The following is a 25466-nucleotide window of genomic DNA, read 5'->3' as shown; positions in this document are numbered from 1 at the left end:
ATGAAGCTCAGCTAGTGGCAGGCCAGCAGCATGCTATATACAAAACAAATGTGCATTATTGGCTCAAATGGAGAAATAAAAATGGATGGAGAGTTTGGATCAATTTGTTTGTTATCCTTTAAGTAGGGCCTCAGAACAACTAGAGGGATGCAGGGAATTGCAAAGATGGTGGCATTCCAAACAAGACTGAAGCAGGACCTCTAATCTATAGTCTGAGGGTCCAGTCTGACCTGTAGCCTGTTTGCATAAAGATAAGCATATAAACCAATGGGACAGAGTAAGGAAACCAGATTTCTATTGTTAGTTGATTTTTGTAAGGGTGCCAAGTCCATGCAATGAGAGAAAGAATAGTCCTTCAACAAACTGTGCTGGAAGAACTGGATCTGCATGTGCAAAACCATCTATAAAACCAACCCAAAATGGACCAATAGCCTAAATATAAGAGCAAACCCTACAAAATACTTAGAGGAAAACCTAGGGTAAAACTTCAGGATCTTGGATTTGCCAGTGGAACATAAGCAAGAGAAGAAAAATATACTGGGCTTAATTAAAATTAAAAACGTATGTATTAAAGGACAGTCTCATAATCAAGAGTGAACAGAGAACACACAGAATGGGAGGAAATATTTTCAAATCATATTCCAGTAAGAGTTTATTATGTATGATAAATAAAGAATAACTATAACTCAACACTATGTGACAGCAAAAAATGAGCACTGGGGTTGAACAGTCATTTTGGCAAAGAAGATAAATGGCTAATAAACACATGTACAAGGTCATCAGTGACTAGGGAAAGTCCAGGCAAGGCCACAATGGATACCAGTTACCATCCATTAGGATAGCCATTACCAAAATAGCAAGTGTAGGTGAGATGTGGAGTTACTAGAACCCTAGTATATAGGAGCAGAATGTTAAATGGCACAGCCACTGTGAGAATCAGTTTGGCAGCTCCTCAAACAGTTAAACATAGAATTACCATATGAGCTGGCAGGTATTGCTAAAAAGAACCGAAAGGAGGAACTCAGCTATGTGTACGCCAGTACTGTGACATATTTGTGATAGCCTCAAGGTGAAAACGTGCGTGTCCCTCAATTAATGAATGGACAAAACAAAATGTAGCATATGCATACGACGGAATATTGTTCTGCCGATAAAAAGGCATAAAGTTCTAAAAGAATACTAGCTGACAGTTTGTCATGAGATGGCTGAACCTGAAAACCATTAAACTAAGTAAAAAAGCCAGATATAAAAGTGAATACTGAGGCTGAGAATGTGGCTTAGTGGTAGAGTGTTTGCCTAGCATGCATGAAGCCCTGGGTTCAATTCCTCAGCACCACATAAACAGAAAAAGCAGGAAGTGGCGCTGTGGCGCAAGTGGTAGAGTGCTAGCCTTGAGCAAAAGAAGCTCAGAGACAGTGCCCAGGCCCTGAGTTCAAGCTCTAGGACTGGTCAAAAAAAAAAAAAAAAAAGTGAATACTGTATGATTCCATTTAATACCAGGTACCTAAAACAGGCAAATTCATAGAGACTGAAAGTAGACTAGAGGTTGCTGAGGTGGGGGGAACTATTGCTTAATGGGTAGAGTTTCTGTCTAATGTGATTTTAAAAAGTCTGAAACTAGATAGTTACAATATTGTATACAACAATGTGAAGGTAATTAAATGCCACTGAATTGTGCCCTTTAAAAAGTTGAAGATAGCATATTAAATTATTGTTAAAGCAAATAAAACGGGCATCTCTGCATGCTTGTTTCTCTAAAGCTAGCCACACTAAGGAATTTCTAATGAGTGCCACAGATGAAAGCAACACTTCATTCGAAAGACGGAAGCACCATCAATCACAGCAGGAACTGAGATTATTGTTATTATTTTTTTCACAACAGTACTGGGGCTTGAACTTAGGGCCTTGTGCTCTTACTTGGCTTTATCACTGAAGCCTGGCATTCTCCAACTTGAGTTATGCCTCTACATTAAAGGGCTAAGATTCTTTGGGGGCAGGGTGTCATGGAAAGATAACAGAGTTGAGATCTGTTCATGATCTATGTACAGAGTAGGGCCCAACTCGTCTGCTGCTGCCTAATTCCCATTAACCTCAGCCTGCCTGCTGCCCTTCTGGGGGGTGGGGAGGGGGTGGGAGGGGTCAGTTTACCGGCAAAGCTCAAGAAATGACAGTGAGTACACCTGGGCTGGGAAGTGCTGGCAATTCAGCAAAGTTTTTTTTTTTGTGTGGGTTTTTGTTTTGTTTTGTTTTGTTTTGGAGCTTGAACTCTGGGCCTGGGCGCTGTCTCTGAGCTCTTCAGCTCAAGGATAGCACTCTACCACTTGAGCCATAGCGCCACTCCAGCTTTCTGGTGGTTAATTGGAGAAGAGTCTGATGGGCTTTCTGGCCTGGCCTGGCTTTGAACTTCAGTCCTCAGATCTCAGCCTCCTGAGTAGCTAGGATTATAGGTGTGAGCCACTGGCACCTGGCTTCAGCAAAGTTTTGTTCTTTTTGTTGTTGTTGTTTAATCTTTCCTTGTTATATAGCCCAGGCTAGCCTGGAACTCCCAATCTTCTCATTTTCTTCCTCCTGCTGGCCAAGTGCTGAGATTACCAGATTGATTCAGCAAGATTTTACTCAGCCTTCCCCAGGAGCTGAACTCTCTGCCCTGGTTTTTCACAAGTCTGTGTCTCTGTTGGCACCTCTCACACCACTGATGTCTTTCAGGCCTCTTGGTGGTTCAACTCCAAAGCAGCTTAGCAAAGAGCGGGCTCCCAGGCAGGCCCAGCTCCATGTATGGTGCTCTCCAGCCTGTGTCGGCTAGGGAGGTGCAAGTGTCCTTTTAGAACTATCAGTAACTAACCAGACAGGCCTACCCACAGAACCATAGATCAAAATACCATTTCAGCCTTAAAGCGGCCATGTCTATGCAGGGGCACACATACAGCCTGCAGGAAGGACGCATGATATTCCGTCAAAATGGAGCGACGAATAGTCAAATTCAAGAAACAAACCTGCTTAGCGGTTTGGGCTCATTCTGAAAACCAGAGGAAGCAGGGCTCCTTGCTTTACTTTTAATAGCGTGGGTTGTCATGCCAACCAAGGCTGTTGTTTAAATTAAAGGGGGAAAAGAAATGTTCCTTCCTACACAAACCTTTCAGCAGGACTCACAATTAGTCTTCTAAAAAACATGAAAACGAATACACTGGAGTGATGGTAAACATTGTGCTTATATTTAAACCTGTCGGAGTGAGGCTCTCATCCACCTCGAGCCTGGGATGGTTGTTCTGTCATCGCTGCCCAATATCAAGGCCTGAAGGAAAGCAAGCTTGGTGTGGGCATGCACCAAGGCTGCTGGTCTTAAACCGGGAGAGTAGACTTCAGCCTTAAATGAGCACTGCAGAAGAAAGGGATCGAATGATATCCCATGACAGAGCCTCTGCTTCCCAGATACAACCAGGCTCTTTAAAGGCTGGGTCTGCACAGAGCTGTAGGACACACCCATCGTCCATGGGCACCAGTGACAGGAGGAAAGATGAGCTTGTACTTGTATTCATAGTAGTTGCTCTCCTTCCCTCCCCTCCCCTTCTTTTCCCTTCCCTGGTCTGTGGACTGGGTCAGCCAAGGAGAGGAGAGCAGGAAACCAAGTCCCACCCTGCTGTAGGAGTGCTGCTGCTGGCTGGGATAAGAAGAAGAGGAAAAGCTCAGGACAGACCCTCTTCTGTCCTAACAGGCTGATGGCTGCCAGCTCTTGTGTATGCATACCAAGACTGCATGTGTGCAAAGCACACTCACCTCAGTCTTTCTGAGACAGAGAGGATCTGCTCGCAGATCAGTCCTCTACAAGACCCATTGGGAAGGGTATCTCTTTCTCTTAGACTAAAGCAGACCCCTTGTTCAAAATCCCAGTGGAAATCTGAGGCCACTAACAGTAAGTAGCAAATCCCACACATGCTGCTTCTCCTCTACCTCCCGCAGCACCGTCACAAAGTTACTGTCCTGCCCTGTCTGATTCCCTGATGCCCCTCCTACCACATCCTTGCACTTGAGGTCACCACTTGTTATGTGAAATTTACATAAATTAAAATCAAATTCTCTTCACTCAAAGTCCTGAGGAAGTGGAAGGGCAGGTGAGAGAGAACAAAAACGTAAGGCAAATGGATTTAAGACAGCAGGAGAGAAGCAGGAGGTGAGGGAAGCAGGAGGTGAGGTGAGGCAGGGGAGAGATGGCTTCTGCAGGGCAGAGTAGGGGTGCAGGCCCATCCTCAGGAGGGGTGGCGTGGCCTCCTGGGGTGCCATGAGCTTTCATGTTTCCAATATGACATCCGCCATATTGGTCAGAAGATCTGAATCTCAGGTTGGCAGTCATCACATTTGCCATGGGCATACCAGATGCTTACATAGAAAGGGCAGGGAAAAGCCGGGCAATGGTGGCTCATGCCTGTAATTCTAGTTATTCAGGAGGCTGAGATCTGAGGATAGTGGTTTAAAGCCAGCCCAGGCAGGAAAGTCCATAAGGCTGCAATGAACCACCAGAAAACCAGAAGTGATGCTGTGGCTCAAGTAAGTGGTAGAATGCTAGCCTTGAGCTGAAGAATTGAGGGACAGTGCCCAGGCCCAGAGTTCAAGCCCCACGAGGGAGGGGGGGGGGGAGGGAGAGGGAGAGGGAGAGGGAGAGGGAGAGGGAGAGGGAGAGGGAGAGTGCAGAAGAAACCAAAGCCAAGTATGCAAGCCCTCCAGCACAGGATGTAAGGGGTGCTGAGCCCCCTGAGGTGTGCTGAACTTCTAGGGAGGGCATGCTGAGCCTTCCAGGGTCAACTGGTCCCTTCTGTCCCCATTGGGAGAGGTCCGAGGACAGAGGCTGCACTGTGTCCACACTGGACCCATCTGATTGCAGGCCCGTGGCAGGGAACAGCTGACAGCACACATATGTGTTGAATAAATGTTTTTTGTTTTGTTTTGTTTTGGTTTTTTAACTCAGGGCCTGGGCATTGTTCCTAAGCTTTTTTGCTCAAGGCTCATGCTCAACCCTTTGAGCCACAGCTCCACTTCCTGTTTTGGGTGATTAATGGGAGATTAGAGTCTCACTGGGCTGGCTTTGAACCATGATCCTCAGATCTCAGCCTCCTAAGTAGCTAGGATTATAGGCGTGAGCCACCTGTGCCTGGCTAAAGATGTGAATTTTATATAGTCTATCATTTGAGTTATATTTCTAAGAGTAGAGATAAAATACAAAAATCTAAAAGGCTGGAGGGATGGAGAGGTAAGTCCCCCTTGTTTCTCCCCGCACCACATCCCCTGAAGGCCCCCACTTTGCCCTCTCCAGTACCCTGAAGGCAGCCTTTGGCACTGCCTCAAGCATGTTAATGTTATTATTATTATTTTTTTGGTGGGTGATAGGGCTTGAACTCTGGTCCTGGGCCCTGTCCCTGAACAATTCAGTTCAAGGCTAGAGCTCTACTACTTGAGCCACAGTGCCACTTCCAGTTTTCTGGTGGTTGATTGGAGATACAGGTCTCATGGACTTTCCTTGCCCGGGCTGGCTTTGAACCGTGATCCTCAGATATCAACTTCCTGAGTAGCTAGGATTACAGGTGTGAGCCATCAGCACCCAGCTGCTTCAACCATTTTAAAGGTGGCTAGTGAGGTACACACAGGGCTCCAGACTCTGCAGTGACTTGGTGTCAGATCATCCCCACAAGGTGGAGGCCGCATGCGACATCAAGGTGAAAGTCATCTGAGTGAAAACAAGGATTCCTTGCTGAGAGGAGGCATACGCCACAGAGCTGCGGGCACACACAGTCGTGTCCCGGGGCCATCCATGGGAGGACACTGAGCTGAGAGCAGAGACTCTGCGGCCTGTCAGAGGAGCTTCTGCCCTGAGGGACGAGGGTAGATTTCTACCTGGGGAAAGGCTGCATTGCTACATGAAGGTATGAAGACATACGGTAGGCCACACCCCACCAGAGACCTGGGGGCTAAGTGATCTGTCTATAGAGGAAGAAAATACCTAGACCATGAGCAGGAGGCCTGGAGCCCATACCTGACAGGATCAAGCTGGTCGAGAGGAGGAACCCAGAAAAAGCAAGGCTCCCAGAGGAGGACAATCTGAGCTGGGTGAATATGCTAGGACCAGGCCCTGGCAAGCAGGCCCTGTGAGCGGGGCTTCTGCACGCACCATGTTATCCTGCCTCATCGTGGGGGCCTTGGTGTTTTTGAAGGCTGAGTAACCATCGCTCTGTATAGTCACCAAACCAGAGACTAAAAAAAGATGCAAGCCACGCGGGCTCATCTGTTCCCCAGGCTCCTGCCTAATGTGGAGATGCACCCGGGCTGGGGGGCGAGGCGAGCTCTGATCTGATTTCAGCCAATCTGTTACTGTATGTCACTCCCTGTCCCCATGCCCAGAGGCTGCCGCAATGAGAATAAATTTAGAAGGAGAAAGATAAATAACATGGGAAAGTTTATTTTAACAAAATAGGTTGTTTCTTTCCCTCTTATTTTTTTTTTTTAAATTTTGCTGGCTGGGTGCCGATGGCTCCCGCCTGTAATCCTAGCTACTCAAGAGGCTGAGATCTGAGGATCATGGTTCAAAGCCAGCCTGGGCAAGGAAAGTCCGTGAGACTCTTATCTCCAATCAACCACCAGAAAACTAGAAGTGGCTCTGTGGTTCAAATGGTAGCATGCTTGCCTTTAGCTGGAGAGCTGAGGGACAGCGCTCAGGCCCAGAGTTCAAGCTCCACAACCAACCTCCCCCCCAAAAACATTTGCTGGAGAAAAGATAAATTAATCTCTGTACCAACACGAAATCTGGCATTCTGGGAAGGAACATAATACATAACCATAGCTCAGATAAACCTATCCCTTCTCAAACCATGAAACATACAGAAGGTGTCCTGAGTGTTTCCTAGAAGCAAGAAGACAACAGAAGACCCTTACAAGGTCTACAGTCAACAAGCCCCTCCTAGCCAAGTAACACTTGCTAAACACAGACAGCATTTACTCTGACAAGGTCCCTACCAGTCAACCTGACCATACATGGGCCAGACAATGCCATCACCAGACTTTCGTAATCAGGGGGCAGTGGGAATAACAATGGAAGAGAAACTGCCTTCCCTCCCCATTCACAGCCTGGAGTTAGAAACCATCCAGCATTCTACAACTCAGTCATTAAGTCCAATCACAAAGGAGGAAATGGAAGTTACATGAGTAGCCCCATATAAACTACCAATGACGGAGAGGTGCCTGGACCAGGGAGCTCTTCTCTGAGCCATCCCGCCATCCCTGCCACCTAGTAGTCAACCAGACTCAGCAGGTGTACCTCAGACAGCATCTCATACTGGCCTCTTCTCCCAAGAGCAATGGTCAGTAAATCGTAGACCACGGATGCACTCTGCAGACTGATGAGGCGGTCGCTCTTGTGCTCTGGTATCCTGCTCAGCACAGCATCTCGATTGGCCTAAGGATGACATGGAAGAGACAGGCAGATGGTGAGCTGGTCCACACGCCTGCCCATCACTGTGTGGACCAGAGGCCACCAGGACCCTCTTGCCGCTAATGGTTTGCTGAGAGGTAGGAGGGAGGGAGGGAGGGGAGGGAATAAAGGGCCTGTTCATCTCAGGTCATGTATTCAAAACCTCCAGAGCACTTAGGTGCACATGGTACATGGTTTGACTCGCGCTGAAGGCCTGGCAGGTATTTGGAGAAAGGTCTGGGAGCTTAGAGAAAGCAGGAAGTGCTTCCCAGGGCTCTGGTGCACAGCCAGCCTTGTGGTAGACACAGCAGGCTCTGGGCAGCCTCTCCATCCCTCAGGGGAGGCCCTGCCATATCTCACTTGGGATTTAGCTTCTGCTCTACGTTAATCCGTGGAGGACATTCGCAGCCCTGCTTCTCCCATCACCACATGGTGTCCTCCATTCCTACCAGCCCTCCAGAGGTGGGGTGTCCCTTTCCTGAGATCATGAAAAGCCAATCACGAAACAGATGCAGAAGAGAAGAGGAGAGAGAGAGAGAGTGGTTTGCACTCTACATGACACTAACATGGAGGGCTCAACTCCACAGCCCCGTGGCCTGAGTGCTGAAATCCATCAGGCACAGCGAGGCTGACGCATCTCTTCCTCCCAGAAATCGAATGCTCTTCACAGCAACATGTTTTCATTACTGCTGAAATTTAATTTCGCCACAGATTCCTCCAGATAGACCTCACGTACTAGAGACGCAACAGCCAGCTCATTTTCCTTTTTTCCCCCTTGGATTTTGCCTGCCACTCTTCCCCCGCCCTGCACTCAGCTCATTAGGAGAAGTCTCACGTCCATCTGTCTGAGCCCCACAGGCTTGTCTGTGACAGTGGCACACAAGATTTGGGGGTCACTTGTCTCCAGGCTGGTATTTCTTCCTGCCTGACATTCAGAAAGGCCAGGCGTATACCTTCCCCCTCGCTAATGAGGCAAAAAGCCTGCTTTCTGTGTGAGTCCAAGGTGTTTACTTCTAGCCACCCATCAGAACTTACTCACTTTAAAACGCCTGGCTCTTAAATGTCAAAGTCAACGAGAATACACAAGACAGGCCACTTCCTACAAAGTGAGTCACCTCTTATGGAAACAAGCCTGCTTTTGAAGATTTCATTCTAAGTTTTTCTCTACGCAGTATCTTTGGAGCCCAACAAAAGGCTCTCTAAAGGAGGAGGGCCTGTATGAACAGCCTGCTTTTACCTATTTGTTATATATATTTCATACCCAGACCAGTGCCTGAAAGGGAGCAAAACAAACAGACACTCCTCAGGAGAGATTTGCAAGTTTACCTAATGTATCCTCTTTTCCCACCAGGGAAAATCTTTGTATCCTTTGATTAAAAAGGTACAGTCTAGCTGGGTATGGTGGTACTTGTTTGTAATCCCAGCTTGGAGGCAAAGACTTGGAGGATCACAGTTTGAGGCCAGTCTGGGCAAAGAAGTTAACAAGATCCCAGTAAGCTGGTAAGGGGGCACTCACTCACCTGTGGTTCTAGCTATGTCTGATGTCACATAGGATCCTGGTCTGCTGAGCTCAGGCAAAAACATGAGACTCTATCTGGAAAAATAACTAAAGCAAAAGGACTGGAGCTATAGCTCAAGCGGTCGAGTGCCTGCCTAGCAAGGCTAAAGCCCTGAGTTCGAACTTCAGTACCATCAACAAACAAATAATATAATCTCCAACACAAAGCAGATCCACAAGTAATAAGCCTCCTGGAATACTGTCTCCGTGGTAGTTGTACAAATACAGTGTGATAATCTCTCTGTCCAGCAGAAAACTAATTTGCTATACAGTGAGAAAGCAGTACACTTCCAAATGATTTCCTGTAGGTGGATAAATGCATGCTTCTAAGTTACAGTCAGATCTCTAAAAAACAATCCTCATGTTGGTTCTGAAATCGAGCATATATTCACCTTCGACCTAAAAAGAGAGAATTAAGAAATCCCAGGACAGGAACAGAACAAGGCTCGTAGGAGCAACTTTACTTGGGACAATGCCCAAGGAGAATAGGGTTGCTTGGGCTGGGAAGCCGGTCCTTCATACTTCAGGCCACTGCTGGCTTTAACCATCCCCTGAACAGATTGTTCCAGCCCAAACTGATTGTCTCAGAGCGATATCAACTTTGAGCATTACTCATTTCTGTCACTTCTGGAAAGGAACGGGAGGGTGGGAGGCGCCATCACAAGATGGAGCCACGAACAGCAGGCTTTCAACAAACTCAAGGCTAGCACACGGGCTCTGAGTGTGGAACACAGTATTTTCCATCAGAATTGTCCAAGTAACCTAAAATACATGCTACCATGCTTTCAGAGCTTTAACAAGTAACTGTGCGAGTTGTGAAGAGTCCACTGTGGGTCCAAGGAACTGTGGCCAGGCGGCCCTCGATCGCCATCCTGGTGGCGAAGCAGGTGACATGCATTCACCTGAAAAACAGTGACTGTACTACCGCCAGGTACCACCATGGCACACACATGCCACCTGTATGCCTCTCCGGCCAGTGCTAAGGCAGAGCAGAGAATAGAAATGCCACTGCCCTGGGTTTCCAGCTGGCAGTCGAGGAAAGCTGAGCCAAGGGGCAGCCTGCGTCCTGGACAGGAAGTGAGTCCAATGACGTCAAGGGTGCCCAAGTGAAATGCAATGGTAACTTGAGCGGCCTGGCTCAGGTAAACATCTCTGGGCCATTTCGTAGAGGGAGCAAAGCCCAACTGTTGTTTTTCTGTTGAGGTTGTTCTGTTTTGTTTTAATTGGAGGCAAGGCAGTTGCCCACCTGACTCGCTGCAGCCTCTGGCAGCGCACAGCACTCCTCCTCACACCGCTGATAGAGCAGCAGGGGTGGGGGAAGGGAGCGCCTCACTCTAGGACTGCTTTCTCCCCACTTGCTGCCCAGAGGATGGACACCTGGGAAGAGATCAGCATGATCTAGCAGGGAGACCAGTGGACCACTGCACCACATGTGCATTTTGCCTGCTCTGGGCCTTGGGTCCTCATCTGTAACAAGGAGGTGAATGGATGGCCTGTCGAGCTCCGAGAGCTTGCTATTTTGCTCAGCTTGTAGAGGTAACACCACATCCCCAAGGCTTCAAGCCAGGGCCTGCATAGGGCTGTGAGGAGTAGCTCCATAAATAATCAACGATTCCATTTTAGAACTCAAGCTCAATATCCCAGCCAAACCCTGAGAGATGGGCCAAAGGTTTGGCCGAAGCTCCCTCTCAACAGCAGAGCCCGGCAGTGGGGAGCAGCTCGCATGGCCTGGACCCTGTGGGGCTTCAGAACAGGTGGTATGTGGAGAGGCGACAGGACCAGGGTATTTCATCAGGCCCCTGTCACAGAAACCAGAGTTCATGTACCCAGCCAGTGATTTATCCCAACACCTGTGCACTCCAGGGTGGGGTGGGAAGCGTGTAAAGGTCACCCCAGGGCTGGTCTCCCCAGGAAGGGGCCAGTGGGGGCCATGAGTAGCAGTTTACTTATACACACATGAGCCAGGACACCTGCCAGCTACGAAGGAGGGAGGAGGTGCAGGTAAGCAATCGACAGCGGTAACAGTTCAAGACTTAAACATCCTAAACTATGACTGCTTTCTTCCCACCCAAGTCGTCCCTCCAGAAAGTATGTTCTCTCTTTTTTATTGTTATTGTAAAGGTGATGTACAGAGAGGTTATGGTTAGTTACAGAAGTCAGGTAATGCGTACATTTCTTTTGAACAGTGTTACTCCTTCCTTCTCTCTCTCCCAGTGTCTCCCTCCTGATCTTCCCCCATCACAAGTTGTATGGTTCATTTTCAGCAGTGTCTAGCGAGGCTCACTGCCCATTTGTTCAACCTTTGTCCCACTGTTTCTGTGCTCCCCCTTGCCCTCCCCCAAACAGATAAACTTACATACAGGACAAAATGTATAGAAAGCAAAAAGTGACCAAGGAGAAAACAAACAAACAAAAACAAAAAACCCAAACTAACAAAAAAAACCTTTGTTTCTATTTCTTGGAGTTTATTTTGATAAATACCATTTGGACCACATGTACATAGCTATTGTGCCTTTGTGAGCCTCTCATAAGGGTAGCCTTTGGTCTTACCGTGTGAATGTCTAGAGTCCAGGAAGTATTTTCTCCAGACAAAAAATGTTACCATTCTGAGGGCATAGCATAGCAAAAGAGGGGCCCAGGGACAGAAGACAGGACGAGGAAACACATTTCACTTACCATGGATTCACTAATCAGCAGCAACAACAGGGCTTCTTCCGTGTTTTCTTGAGGACAAAAAATGCTGCATAAAGAAAACTCACTTTGATATACAGCAGTTTCAAAATAACACAAAATATACAACCACAAGCAGAATGGAATGCTAAAAGCATCTCGATTTTTATAGAGCACCCATGAAAAATATGGTTTAATTTGGACACTTGAATTAGTTTGCTATGCTAATCTGTGGAATTAATACATTTTAGACACACATTTTAATGGCAAGCAGAAGGGTGAAGTAAAACTGTAAAAACAACAAGTTAAAAGCCCAAATAACATATGTACCTATTACAGAGGCAGGAGCTTCCACAGTTAGAAGGAGATAACGCGTGGAGCTAGTGGAGCTTTTAAAAGCTCCCACTCAGGATGAGGTCACAAACTGCATTATTTCACTACACCGTCCCTTCTTACTTACTTGCCATCTGACCTGTCTTATACTGTCATTCAAAGGAAGTAAGAAACCGAAGGCAGTTCTAGTTAGCATAATTTCTCTCATTCTGCAAGTGTTTTGTGAGCTATCTAACTTAAAACACACGTTTTACTATTGGCCATCATGCAAGAGCCATCTTGTTAATCTATTTTATGGCATTTGGCTGAACTCTAAAATCTTGGATTAAAAGAAAAAGCTTTTAAGCACAATTCTGCTGAGGATTAGAAAACAATAAAAACCCAAACACAGCCCCAGCTGTACCCTCTGTAGCCCACTCTTTTGTGCCCTGAGTACTTTTAAGGACTTGCAGCTTTTTTTTTTTTTCTTTCTTTCTTTCTATTCTAAAGCTCTAGAATCCTTTGAATAGAATTGTGAATCTTATCACCATTTGGGCCAAACTCAACTATTTCCCCCCTCCTCCCCCCCCCCCCCCGGGGAATTCAAAGAGTTTGAAATAAATAAAAATAAACTACCCCCCTTTAAAAAATTTTTTTTAACTCCTGCATGTTTTGAAGATGACTAAATAAAGGCTAAATTTACACCTTCCTGGAAATAACATTACAATCATTTAATTGAAGAGATTTCCTTCCCTTACCACAAACCCAACGTTTACCATGTGAGTATAAATACTTGTTCTCTGTAAAGGGTTGGCCATTTTTATCCTGCATCATAGGCCACTGAGGCGTGGGAGGAAAGCACGGCGCTCAGTCCTCTCATGACAACTCTGACTTGTCACAGGCAAAGGAACCATCTGGAGATGTTTCTGTTGTCCCTCTGCCACTGAGGGCTCCAGGGGCAAGGCCAGCCTGGGGCGCCAGGCAGCATTCTGGGGCTTACAGTCACCTCCTTTGGGGGTCAGCTCCTGGTAACCTGGGGTTTGCAGAGAATGGAACACTTCTCCCCCTTAAATTCAGACACGGAATCTAAGGGGCTTCAAGGGCAGAGGGCCCCCTTCTCCACATCTGCTCTGTACACACCAGTCATGATTTCCTGAGATCCTGGCTCTGCTTACATGCAATGGGGACCTCATAAATAAAGCAGGAACTTTAACCATTTTGTCACGGCTAGCCAGTCCTGCATTATTCAGACTAATTGAAGAGAGAGAGAAGGGGGGGGGGGGGCGGGGAGAGAAAGTTCGTGCTAATTATGACTTAACACTAGCCAATTCCATCCATGGATAATCTCCAGATTCCATTTGAGCCATGCAGCCTGCTTAAACACTAGGTTGTGTTATTTTTACCAGAGTTGCTAACAAGCAACGCATTAACTGTGCCTAATGTCACTTCCTGGGCCCTCCCTGCTGTGGTAGGGGATGGACAGGCCCTTGGGAGCACTGTGAAACCCTAGGGCTGGGAGGAAGGAGGAGAAGAGAGAGAGGGGGTTGTATAAGACAGGCCTGAAAACCCACACACTGTTCTCTCTCAATAATTAATGAATTCTGGAAACCTACTTCTGGTCATTTCCTCTTTTGTCCTTGCTCATGCAAGGGTAGGGCAGAGATGTTCACAACTGTCAGGGCCTTGGGCGAGACTTTAGAGTGCTTAGCCCCAGCTTTTGAGAGTGGGAAAATGGAGCACTCAACCAGAGGAAATTATATGATGGGCAGGCCAAGGGCAGGGGGGACCAGCAGGCAGGAGGCTAGTTCGCAATGCCAGCAGGGGCTGGTCAGTGAGGGCTGTGGCTGGACTAGGAGTGGAGGGTGGCGTGCTCAGCCCCACTCCGGAGGCAACGGGTAGGCCCAATGCTTGTTTTCTTACTCTGGATACACTTGCCAGCTCAGGAAGTCTTCCTGTGTAAAGATGCTGAGGGCACAGGTGAGGAGTTTCCCGTGTAAACAATGATCACGTCCTGCCAGGGCTCCCAAATAATCTTTCTCCCCAATTTTCCCAGATTGGTAAAAACAACAACAACAAAAAGACCTCCCCCCCACCAACAAAAACCCTCAAACAACAACAACAGCAACAAAAAATCTCACCCCACTGTATAGAAACAATCACAGCAAAGAACTCAAGCCAGGCTGATCTGACTGCATTTGATCTCTGTCCTGTGGGGATACCTCAAGGAGAGCGGCATGTGGGAGAGTCAAAGGGACTCTTTGTGGGTACAGGAGAGGCCTGGAACTCGGTCACCCCCAGAAAATGTATGTAAATGCTACTTACACAGCGCCACTTCCGGCTTTTTCTGCTTATGTGGTGCTGAGGAATCGAACCCAGGGCCTCGTGGATGCAAGGCAAGCGCTCTACCACTGAGCCACCTTCCCAGCTCTCGGCTTTCCTAATTCTGTACCTGGCTGCAATGCCACTAGAGAAGCCAGCCAGGTAAGAGCCAAGGAGTCCAGGGCAGGAAGGGCTGAAGCCCCAGCCTCCGCAGCCCCTCTGCCTATGGAATACACCAGGGAAGAATCAACACAGCCTCCGGCTTATAAGAAGAGGGGAGAGCACCAAGCAAGGAACTTAAACTAGAACCGAGGGTGCCTACATCATTAGGGATTAGCTGGTCCAACTGAAGATTAGGTCTCACCTCAACTCACATGAGTCAATAGCACCTCATGACTAAGAAAGAAGGGGCTCCCTCAGGTCACCCTAGGCCTCTGGAGTTTCTCTCTGTGGAGGGGACGGGTGAATACCACAGGGTACACTGCCCAATCCAGACTCCTCTGGCCCCAGTGAGGAGACAGGATCTACACAATGACCCAAAGGTGAGTCAGGTTCACTAGAGAAGAGGAAACCAAGCAACTCTACCACCAAAAAGTTGTCCTGACCCCACAACATCCCCCGTCTCTCCACTTTAATCAGTACTTTATCCTTACCAAAATCCTCAGCATGGATTCTATGAAGTCCAGACCCATTCTCTGAGCTCCAAGGGATGAGCACCTTTTCCTATGTCTGCCAGGGAGCTCAGCTCAGTAGCTGTTCTCACTGGTGTTCATTCAGCAAATCTCAACATCTATTTATGGGCCTACTAGTGGTTTCTAATTTCCTGGTTTGCTGTGCTAATTATCTGGTCTAATTCGTATTTTATGATTTAAGCCACATCAAATGATTTTCAATGAGGGAGCATATAATGAGACAGACATCTGACTGAAATACACACATTTATACACAAGAAACACGTACAAGAATACTCATAGCAGCACTACTACTATCAGACCCAAATGGATGGGAAATAACTTCACTAGTCATCACAAAGAGAAGAAAGCAATGTACTGGAAATGGTCATATGATAAAATCATATACAGCACTGAAAACTACTGCTACACAAAAACAAGCAAAAATATTTCAAACATAATGCTAGCTAAAAGAAGTTAAACATAAGTATACGTTATATGATTCCATTTATATAAACATTTTTAAATTTCATTGTATTAAGGATAATGCAACAATGACTTATTTATTTGCTTGTTTGATTAAACATGTGGTCTTGCTACATTTCCCAAACTGGTCTCAAACTCTTGGGTTTCAGGTGATCTTCCCATCTAAGTCTCCTGGGTGCTGAGACTACAGGTGTGGACTACCACACCCAACCTAAATAACATGAAAAAAAAGAAAGGAGACTAATTACTATGCTAGAAGTCAGGACAAGGCTTCCCTTAGAGATAGTAGTTTTCAGGGGGGAAAAGGCAGTTTGTTTCTAAGGCTCTGGTAATGTCTATTTCCATTTTTTCATTTATTTGTTTTTCCCACCTTTTCTATGTACCAATAAAAAGCTTGCTCTATAAGTAAGTCAACCAAAGCAGAAGATCTTCTTCATAGAAAGACCCAGAATAAAGGAAAGAAGAAGACAGACTTATGACAGAGGACCCCTCCCCTCTTTCCATCTAGGAAAGAGAGTCTTCATTTTATCTCACTTCAAAATTCAAGCCATGTGGCAGAGAGTGAGTGCATGGAGTATGCAGCGACAGGCTGGAGCTTCTGGCTGAGCTGGCCTTCCAGCTGTTTCTTGTTACAATCAGCGTTCTCAACATCCTTGTGGTTTTCTGCAGCTAGAAGGATATGTGCCACCAAAACTTTGCTTCAATTTCCCATAAGAGACTAAGCAGAAGGGGTGAGTGAGGGACCATTGGCCAAAGGAAGTCTGAACCTTATCTCTGGATTCCAACTGAGTTGGTGGTTAATGTCCGTCCATTCAGTCGTACTGCTGACTGACAAGCTAGTCCTGCCTTAGTGATAGGAGAAACCCAAGCAAGCCCAGCCCAACAGGGTTTCTATCATCACTAATACTCCAACTAAGGAGGGCTTTGCACATCCAAAGTTAAAAGGCTAAAAACTGATGAAGGAATGAGGATTACTGCGGAAATGAATGAAATAGAAACTAGAACCACAACAGAGAAAAGGACCAAAAGTAAAAGCTGGTTCTGTAAAAGAGTCAATATATAGACACTTTTAGTTAAACTGATCCTCTCTCCCAAAGAGAAAAAAGACTCAAATCACTCAGTGAAAAATGTAAGAAGGGACATGACAACCAATACTGCAGGAAAAACAATAACAACAACAATAGAATACTTGCGAAGCTGTAGGCCAACAAATCAGCTCACTGATGAAACAGGAAAATGTGTGGTAGATACAGATCACCAAAATCGATTCAAGGGACCTAGATCAAAAGATTGGATTTGTGTTCAAAAACTTCTCATAAAGAAAAGCCTAGAATGATGGCTTCCTCCTCTTTTTAAAAATAGAAGGGGAATGAATACTCCTTAGGTTGTTTTATGAGTCCAGACTAACTCAGATACTAACACTAGACAAAGATATTACAGAACAGTATCTCTTAGGGATATAGATATAAAACTCTTCCATAGAACACAGCTAGATAGAGCCCCAAAATAAATAAAAAGGATTTTGTAGCTGGGCGCTGGTGGCTCACGCCTGTAATCCTAGCTACTCAGGAGGCTGAGATCTGAGGATCGAGGTTCAAAGTCAGCCAGGGCAGGAGAGACTGTGAGACTCCTATCTCCAATAAACCACCAGAAAACCGGAAGTGGCGCTGTAGCTCAAGTGGTAGAGCACTCTCCTTGAGCTGAAGAGCTGAGGGACAGCGCCTAGGCCCAGAGTTCAAGCCCCACGACCGACAAAAAGAAAAAAGGATTTTGCACCATAACCTAGTGAGAGTCAACCCAGGAATTCAAGGCTAGCTCAACACTTGAAAATCAATGCAATGTACCACATCAGTAGAATAAAGAACAAAAACTACAAGATCAGCTTAATAGGTGCAGAAGGAATATGATAAATTTCAACATCTATTCCTTATTTTTAAAAATACTCAACAAAGTAGGACCAGGAGGGACCATGCCCAACCTAATAAACAACATTTACAAAAGTACATAACAAAGATCATAATTAACAGTGAGAGACAGGATGCTTTCCTCCTTCTAAGGACAGCATTATAACAAATGATGTTCTGTTATTGTGCCAGAGTTCTAGCCAGGTCACTAGGGAGGAAAATGAAATGAAAAGCACCAGCTTTTTATTAATGTCATCTGTCTACAGATGACAATTATCTAAAATAGAATATACTAAGAAATCAAAATAGTGTAAGAACTAACCAATTTAGCAAGGTTTCAGTATACATCAATATTCAGTATACATCAGTATTCAAAACCAACTGTTCTTCCATATACTTGGAATGAACAATTTAAAAATGAAATGAAAACAATTCCATTTGCTATAGCATCACAAAGTACTGCATGGTTTGGAATGTAGCTCAGTGATAGAGCATTTGTCCAGCATACATAAGGCCCTGAGTTCCATTCCAGACACCACAACAAATGAACAAACAGAAACCTGCACACATACACAAAAACTTAAGAATAACTTTAACAAAACAAGCACAATCCTTATGTTCTGAGAAGTATATGAACCATTGTTGAAAAAAATTAAAGAAAATGTAAGTAAATGAAAAGACATTTCATATTTGTGAATAAGAAGATACAATACTGATAAGATGATAGTACTACTGTACAAATTCAAGGCAGTTCTTATTAACATTCCGTTTTTTCTAGCATAGGCCAAGCTGATCCTAGGATTCATGGAATTTCATGGGGCTGGCAAAGGAGGGTGAAGGTGACAGCTAAGAAGCATGGGAATGTTTTGAGAGTAATAAAAATGTCATAGGGTTGATTATTGTGATAGGTTCACAACTACAGGGGGTTCTAGTAGCTCTGCTCATATAAACCCTGCAACAGCATCTCTGCACACATAGAAACGAGTCCTGGTATAGGAATGTTGTCTTAGAGGTTGTGTTTTGCTGGATCTGTGTTTTGCTCTGGAATTCTCCTCTCATGGGTAGAAAGCAAATGAGGTCAGGGATGTCATACGAGAGCCGAGGTCCGGCTGGCACAGAGGGAGCCAGCCCGGTGAGCATGTCTGCCTCTGGGGTCAGGCCATGTTAGGACAGAACTCACACTTTGTCGGGAAGATGTAGACCAGATTCCTTCACATATCTGGCATCTCAAGCAGGAAATAAATCTAGGGTCTGTTTGCAAGACATAAACATCACTTCGAATCTGAATCTCAAATGGGCTTCTAACAAGCTCATCATGTGGGATCAGCACTTTTCCAGTGAGGGTTTGGGAAGTGCTGGAACAGATGTTTTATGACTTCGATAAAGACTGAGGAGTAAGCACAGGCTGTCAACCAAGTGAACTCCTGGTTGAGCAAGGCTGGGGAAAAGGGAGATGGGAATGAAATTAAAATGAGCCCAGGGGAAAGCTAGGAATCTGCTTCCTTATCTGAATCCATCCAGAAGCACAAGCTGATCAAGAAGGTTACAAGGGGAGAGAAATGCCACAGGTCAGCGTTAAGAGGATGAAGCCACAGAGGCCTTGAGAAATGCTGAGCCCTTGGAAGTCAGTCCCAGGCAGAAATGAGTCAACCCCCCATCCTCCCCCCTCCCCCGCCCCCTCACCTCCCTTCCTGCAGCCTCAGCCTCCTTCCAATCAGAGAATACCAGAGGTTTTCCATATTCATTCACAAGTAGAGAGGTGGAAGGACCACCCAGCTGTGTCCCTGCAGGGCACTTAAAGGTCCCTAGGAGGTCTCTCCCTCCTCTGTCCCCTGTCCCTGAGAAGACAGTGGCTCCCCAGGCCATTCTCCTCTCAGGTGATCAAGTCCCAAATGTGAAACTCACAAAATGGAGTTCTAAAGAGAACCAGCTTTCAATAGCTGGAAAATTATTTAATTGTCCTTATATTTAGTTCAGATTGCAATGATTCAAAAAAAACACAACAAGAATTTCTAAAGAAAAGAAAAATGTTAGCTTTGGCCCACAATAGCTCTCTCACTGCTGTGCAATGCCGAGGTTCCCAGAAATGCTGTAAGAATCCCAAAGCCCAGTGGTGATCACCGAGCTGGGGGCAGAGCACTGAGAGGGGAGCAGCTTCAACCCGCAGCACCCACAGGACAGACACTAGCTGGAGGTAAGGGCGATGACGTAGTATGGGGGGCACCTGTCCATCTGATGTTCTTTCAGGGGAAAAAGCTGCCCCAGAATCTCCACTCACCCTGGCGTTTTCCTTCTTTCCTTCCCACCCTCAGCCCTCTGAGAATAAGAACGTGCATACTTCTCTCCTGAGTAGACTCGGGCTCTTCGAGGCAGCGTGTAGGTTTTGGTGTTTGCTCCTTTCCGGAGTGGGTCGTCCAGGGGTGACTGGCAGGGGGGGTCTTCCAGGGGGTTCCAGTAGCTCTGCTCACACATACCTCGCAACAAGATCTCTGCCAACTGCCTGGCTATTGTCTGAAACACACAGGAGGAAAGGTGTCGTGGGAATCTGATTTATAGAATTCACTTGCTAGATAGTTATGCTGTTACTTGTATGAGGTGCAACTCCAAGACTCACAATTAAAAATGTTTACTTCCATGATGAAAAGTATGCCAGAGTTCAAAGAAAATACAGTATGCCAAGATATTTGAACACTTAAAGAGCCATTTTTAAAAATTTTTTTATTGTGAAAATACTGTACAGAGGGGTTATAATTACATGGGCAAGATAATGAGTATATTTCTTATCAAGCATTGTAGCCTCCTCCTTTGTTTCCCCTTCCCATCCCACCCCGTCTTCCCCTCGCCCCCCCCCCCCCCCGTAAAGAGCCATTTTTTAAATGAGTCTCAACCACTTCCACGTTGCCTTGTCTCTGCTACACGGGAGCACTGCACATGACTCATACCTGAGACAACTGGATTTGTGGCTCGGCCCTTCCTTTCCCCACAGCTCTTAGAAATAACGGGCCAGCCAGGCGCTGGTGGCTCATGCCTGTAATCCTAGCTACTCAGGCGGCTGAGAGCTGAGGATCACAGTTCAAAGCCAGCCCGGGCAGGAAAGTCTGTGAGACTCCTATCTCCAATGAACCACCATTAAACTGGAAGTGGCGCTGTGGCTCAAGTGGTAGAGTACTAGCCTTGAGCTGAAGAGCTCAGGGACAGCACCAGGCCCAGAGTTCAAGCCCCTTGACTGACAAAAAAAAAAAGAGAGAAAGAAAGAAAGAAAGAAAGAAAGAAGAAAGAAAGAAAGAAAGGAAGGAAGGAAGGAAGGAAGGAAGGAAGGAAGGAAGGAAGGAAGGAAGGAAGGAAGGAAGGAAGGAAAAGAAAGAAAAGAAAAGGAAAGAAAGAAGGGAGGGAGGGAGGGAGGGAAGGAAAGAAGGAAGGAAGGAAGGAAGGAAGGAAGGAAGGAAAGAGAGAGCAGGCGAGCTGTTGGTATTTTCACCACCTTGTAACAGATGCCCACAAAAGCCTAAGCCTGGCAAAGACCCAGAACTGACTAAGTTGGTGCCATCCCTGAAAAACACCTTCTCACTGGCCATGATGCCCACCGCAGGACTTTGGAAAGCCCCACCCCCAAGCAGCACCAAGGGTGGTTCCTACATGGCTCTTGAGTGGCTGTTCTCAGAGAAGACAAAGTAGGGGGCTGTGGCTTCTTCCCAGAGGGCCGTGAAGACCTGTGGACAAAACAAGGTCTTTCCCTCCTAAGTTACTACTGGTTAATTAATGAGCTTTCCCAAGCCCTCTGCATCACCACTGCAAAGGAGAGAGTGAGAGAATATATACTGTTCCGTTCATAATTTCTAGGGACAAAGAAGAGCCTGAAACAAATCCCTAGGAAAACAGAAGTCCTGCAACTCAGCCTGGTCCTGGCCATTCTTGACCAGCCAGAGCTGGTACAACAGATCTTCAACCTGTGAGTTTTCTGCAAGAGACTTGAATTCTCTGAAGCTACAAAGGATGTTGATCTTCCCTGAGACTGAGCCCTTCTGAATATATATGTTCCAGAAGAGAAGCTTGCTAAGCTTTCATCCGTGTAAAAATCTCTTAAGGCTCCCCAAGGAAACGTAAATGCAAGCAAATCACTAGCTTGGTGGCTTCTGATAACCACTGAGTAAAGGCAAATGTTTCCATGTAGGACCAGCTGCCTTTCAATGTCTATAAAAATGTGAAATTAAATGCACTCTGATCATCCCCAGCTGAGCCATCGGTAAAGATCTCATAAGAACACAATTTTCAGAACCTAAACAGTTCCTGAGCTGTTTTCTTAAACCTTTCATTATAGTTTCATTCTGATCTCACTGAAGCCATATAAGCTAATGACTTCTGCTGGAAATCTCAGCTGCCAGGAGTACCCTTCACTCGGTACAGTAGAGAAATAAATGCTAAAGAAGGGGGAGAAGAACAAGGAACATCTTCATTTTCTGGATATATTGCTACATTGGGATGGTAACAGTATAAATTACTTTTCTTCTCCTTTTTCTATTATAATAATAATAATTATTATTTTCCATGTGTCCACTATGAGACCACCTTAAAGTGTACAGTCGAATGGCATTTAGTTCACTCACAATATTGCGCAACCACTGCCACTATCCAGTTCCAGAACATTTTCATCACCCCAAAAGGAAACCCTACACCCTTTAAGCAACCACTTCTCATTTTCCCTTCTTCCCAGGACCTGAGCACAACCATGCGCCTCTGCCTTTATGGATTTACTCATGTAGAACGTTCTACAGGGACAGAATTATGGCTCTTCTTGTGACTGGCCTCTTTGCTCAGTACAGCGTAGGAGTTGTATCTCACCCCACTTTATGGCTGAATGGCATTCCATTTCATGGACCCAATCACACTTGGTTTACACATTCTTCAGCTCAGAGACATTTGGGGTACTCCTTGCTTTTGGCCGTTACAAACACTCATGTTCAATTCAGTGTGTGAACACCTGTTTTCCATTCGTCAGTACCTAGCAGTGGGATTGCTGTGAAAGCGTTTTTAAATCTTATTCTGTGGTCTCACATCGAATTGAATTTCCAAGACAACTTTACCATCTCATAAGAGTATCACAAATCCACAATGATTAGCTAATCTAAAGAGAATCATGTAGGTATTGATCAAGGCTGATGGTAAATTGTCATGGGAATGGCGTCAGCTGGAGAAAAGCTTTCTGACATGTGGTACAAACCCAAACAGCAACGAAAGGCCCAGGAAGTGTTTCTTGACCCAGGAAATGCAGAAACTTTAGAAATCATCTTTTCCAGCTCTGCCCCCGGCCCACTCCATTGGAATTTCTGAGGTCAAGGTCAAGAATGTGCCTTTCTTTGTTTAAACCTCCCCAGAAGAAGGATGCAGCTCTCTGGCAGCAGTCCTGGGTTTCATTCCTGCCACCACAAAGGAAACAAAAACCAGAGCTCCCCAGCCAATTCTGATGTACAACTTTGGTTAAGCACTCAGGGATTAGAAAGGGTTTAACTAGGGTCACTTGAAGACCATCAGCTGAGACCACAGGGGGCCTCAGTGTGACATAAAATGGGACACATCTCCCTTGTACTGATGTGCCAGATCACAGCTAAAGGGCCAGGGGAAGTTCTAAGCTACCACATATTATTGGTTTGTTTGTTCTCTGGTGCTGAGGCTAAATGTGGGGCCTTGCACATGCAGGCAGTGAGCCACATACTCAGCCCTTTGTCACTCATTCTTTAGAAGTATCTTCCTTTGCCTTCTCAGAAAAACAGTAATTTTCAGAATCCTACTTTAGACAAGCTGAATGGTTAAAACACATTGATTTGAAAATGAGAAACCTTAGATAATAGTGGAAGACACTCTCTAGAAATAAGCAGCAGGTAGACTCCCACAGTGTGTTCAGAACACTTGTATCTCTTAGTGGGCAAACCCATTCAATTTCATACTAATGTGGGAGTTATATGTACACACACAAATATAAGTCAACAATAAGACTGCATGCTCTATATTGAAGCCACTTTCATAGATGGGCCTTTCAATGTGCTTTTAAAGGAACTAAAGGAACATTTGAAAACGTAATCAGTTATTTTTGTTGTGCTTTGAGATCTTGGAGAAAGACAAGATCTGACGATTGAGAAGCTTTATGGGGTGCTGGGAACAAGTTTGAAAAAAAGATCCCTGGCAATAATAATTTTCATCCATATATTTGCAGGTTCTTTTGTCTTTAATAAGGCTAGAAATTAAAATGCTAGCAATTAAAATTCCACCAATACATAAATATCAAAGAACAAATAAGTTCTTGGTGGTGGAGGGTCATCGTGGAGAGTGTATATGACGGTGCGCATGTATGAAGTTGCTCTTCTTATCCTAGCCACCCGCTCAACTCACATTCTACCATCCTGAAAGCCTGGAAGTGCCCAAATGAAGCTCCAGCTTCATTCCTCATGGCGTGGGGCTCAGCCTTGCCATGCTGAGTACTCCCCCACAATGCTTGAAGAGTTGGAATAAAGGAGGCAATACCATGTATGACAAAAGCCAAAAGAAACTGCAACCTAATACAGGGTTGCTAGCTTGTGACATGTGGCCTTCACTCCACTTCTAATAAGCACCAGGCCTGCACCCAAACACCTAAAGGCTTCAATGTATGGGGCAAGCTATAGAGGTAAAGGATGAGCCTCTCCAAAAAGAAAATGTAAGAATTTTAAAAAGAAAGCAAATTCTAGTAAACAGGAGAGCCTAATTTCTAATCAACTGTTTGATTGCCAGTGTACTGATAAAACCATATGGAGTTCACAAAAATAAACCATCATGTTTCTCTTTTTGAGTGTTGTCATCAGTATGATGATGCAAACCACGAGTGCTTGAGGATCTTGCCTCCTTGTTCTCATGGTTTTAGTCTGAGTCACAAGTGAACACGTGACTCCTTCTACACCCTGGTATCTATCCCAAGAGAGCACTGCCAACAAGCACAAAACAAGAAGCTCCACACTACTGGCCATTAGGGAAATACAAGCCCAAACCACAAGATACAGCACTACACACTGACTTGGGAGGCTGTTCCCTCCCCCCAAACAACAACAGAAAATGATGGTTAGGGTGAAGGAGGAACCAGAACCCTCATTACTGCTGGGAGAGTGAAATGGTGCAGCCGCTTTGGAAAACAAAACGGCGATTCCTCAAAATGTTAACCATAAAGGTATGATAAGGCCCTGTAATTCTGCTCCCAGGGACATAGTCAAGAAAAAGGAACACATACATCCACTCAAAAACTTGTATGTAAATGTCCAAAGCAAAATTATTCATAATGTCCTGAGTGTAAGCAACCCAAATGCTCATCAAATGATAAATACGTGAATAAAATGTAGCATATCTTACAATAAAACCTTATTTGGCAATAAAAAGGATATACTAAAAAACTGCTGCCACATGGAAGAATCATAAACATAGTATGCTAAGCAAAGGGAGCGAGAACAAAAGAACACATACTGTATAGCTCCATTGCTATAGAATCAAAACCGCTCAACGCTATAGAAACAGGAAGTACATTAATGAGTGCCAGGGGCTGGAGGGAGGGAACAGTAGGAACTGATTACTAATGAATCTAGGGATTCTTTTACAAATGATTCAAACTGTCTCAAATTAAATATTAGTGATAGCTGAACAACTGTGAATTTGCCCCCCCAATTCCCACTGAAATGTACATTTTAAATGAGTAAATAACTATTTATATCTATTAAACATCAATATATATAAATGTAAAAATACATGTGAGTCTCTGGCTCTGGAGACTCTGGTGGCCTCAGCTAGTGGTTAGTCACACTTACCATTCGCAGGTTTTGGGTTGTTCTTGTTTCTACTGCTCTGAGAAGCTCTCTAAATCTCCCGACTCCTCTTGTCAAGTTCCTGTGTGCACACAGAATTTGATAGGGTTTCCATCTGGTGTGTGTTAATACGCAATATTTTATACACATACTTCAGTGCATTTTGTCTACATGAAAGCTGTTGGCTAGATTTTAAGCAAACAATTATTCTGCACATGTCTATCCATCTTTGATCAGCTGAAAAATTTCACCTAAGAGGGATGAACTTTTCTTCTT

At 45.3% G+C, this 25466-nt stretch overlaps 1 protein-coding gene across 4 annotated transcripts in view; it reads right to left on the bottom strand.

Annotated features, from left to right (window-relative positions):
* The window catches only part of LOC138810518 (tetratricopeptide repeat protein 7B), a 211938-nt gene that overhangs the window by 97367 nt on the left and 89105 nt on the right, over nt 1–25466 (bottom strand). For all 4 annotated transcript variants that reach the window (XM_069997742.1, XM_069997743.1, XM_069997744.1 and 1 more), the window contains 4 exons: nt 25194–25272; nt 19712–19884; nt 11688–11751; nt 7301–7438 (listed from right to left, as the gene is read on the bottom strand). In XM_069997742.1, coding sequence (XP_069853843.1) covers nt 7301–7438; nt 11688–11751; nt 19712–19884; nt 25194–25272 — 454 coding nt within the window. The remainder of the gene's footprint in view (nt 1–7300; nt 7439–11687; nt 11752–19711; nt 19885–25193; nt 25273–25466) is intronic.

This window comes from Dipodomys merriami, unplaced genomic scaffold (genome assembly GCF_024711535.1).
Source record: "Dipodomys merriami isolate MVZ:Mamm:240054 unplaced genomic scaffold, mDipMer1.0.p SCAF_50, whole genome shotgun sequence".
Classification (NCBI taxonomy): domain Eukaryota; kingdom Metazoa; phylum Chordata; class Mammalia; order Rodentia; family Heteromyidae; genus Dipodomys; species Dipodomys merriami.
Note: the sequence above shows the minus strand (reverse complement) of the source record. Positions and strands in the feature narration are given on the sequence as shown.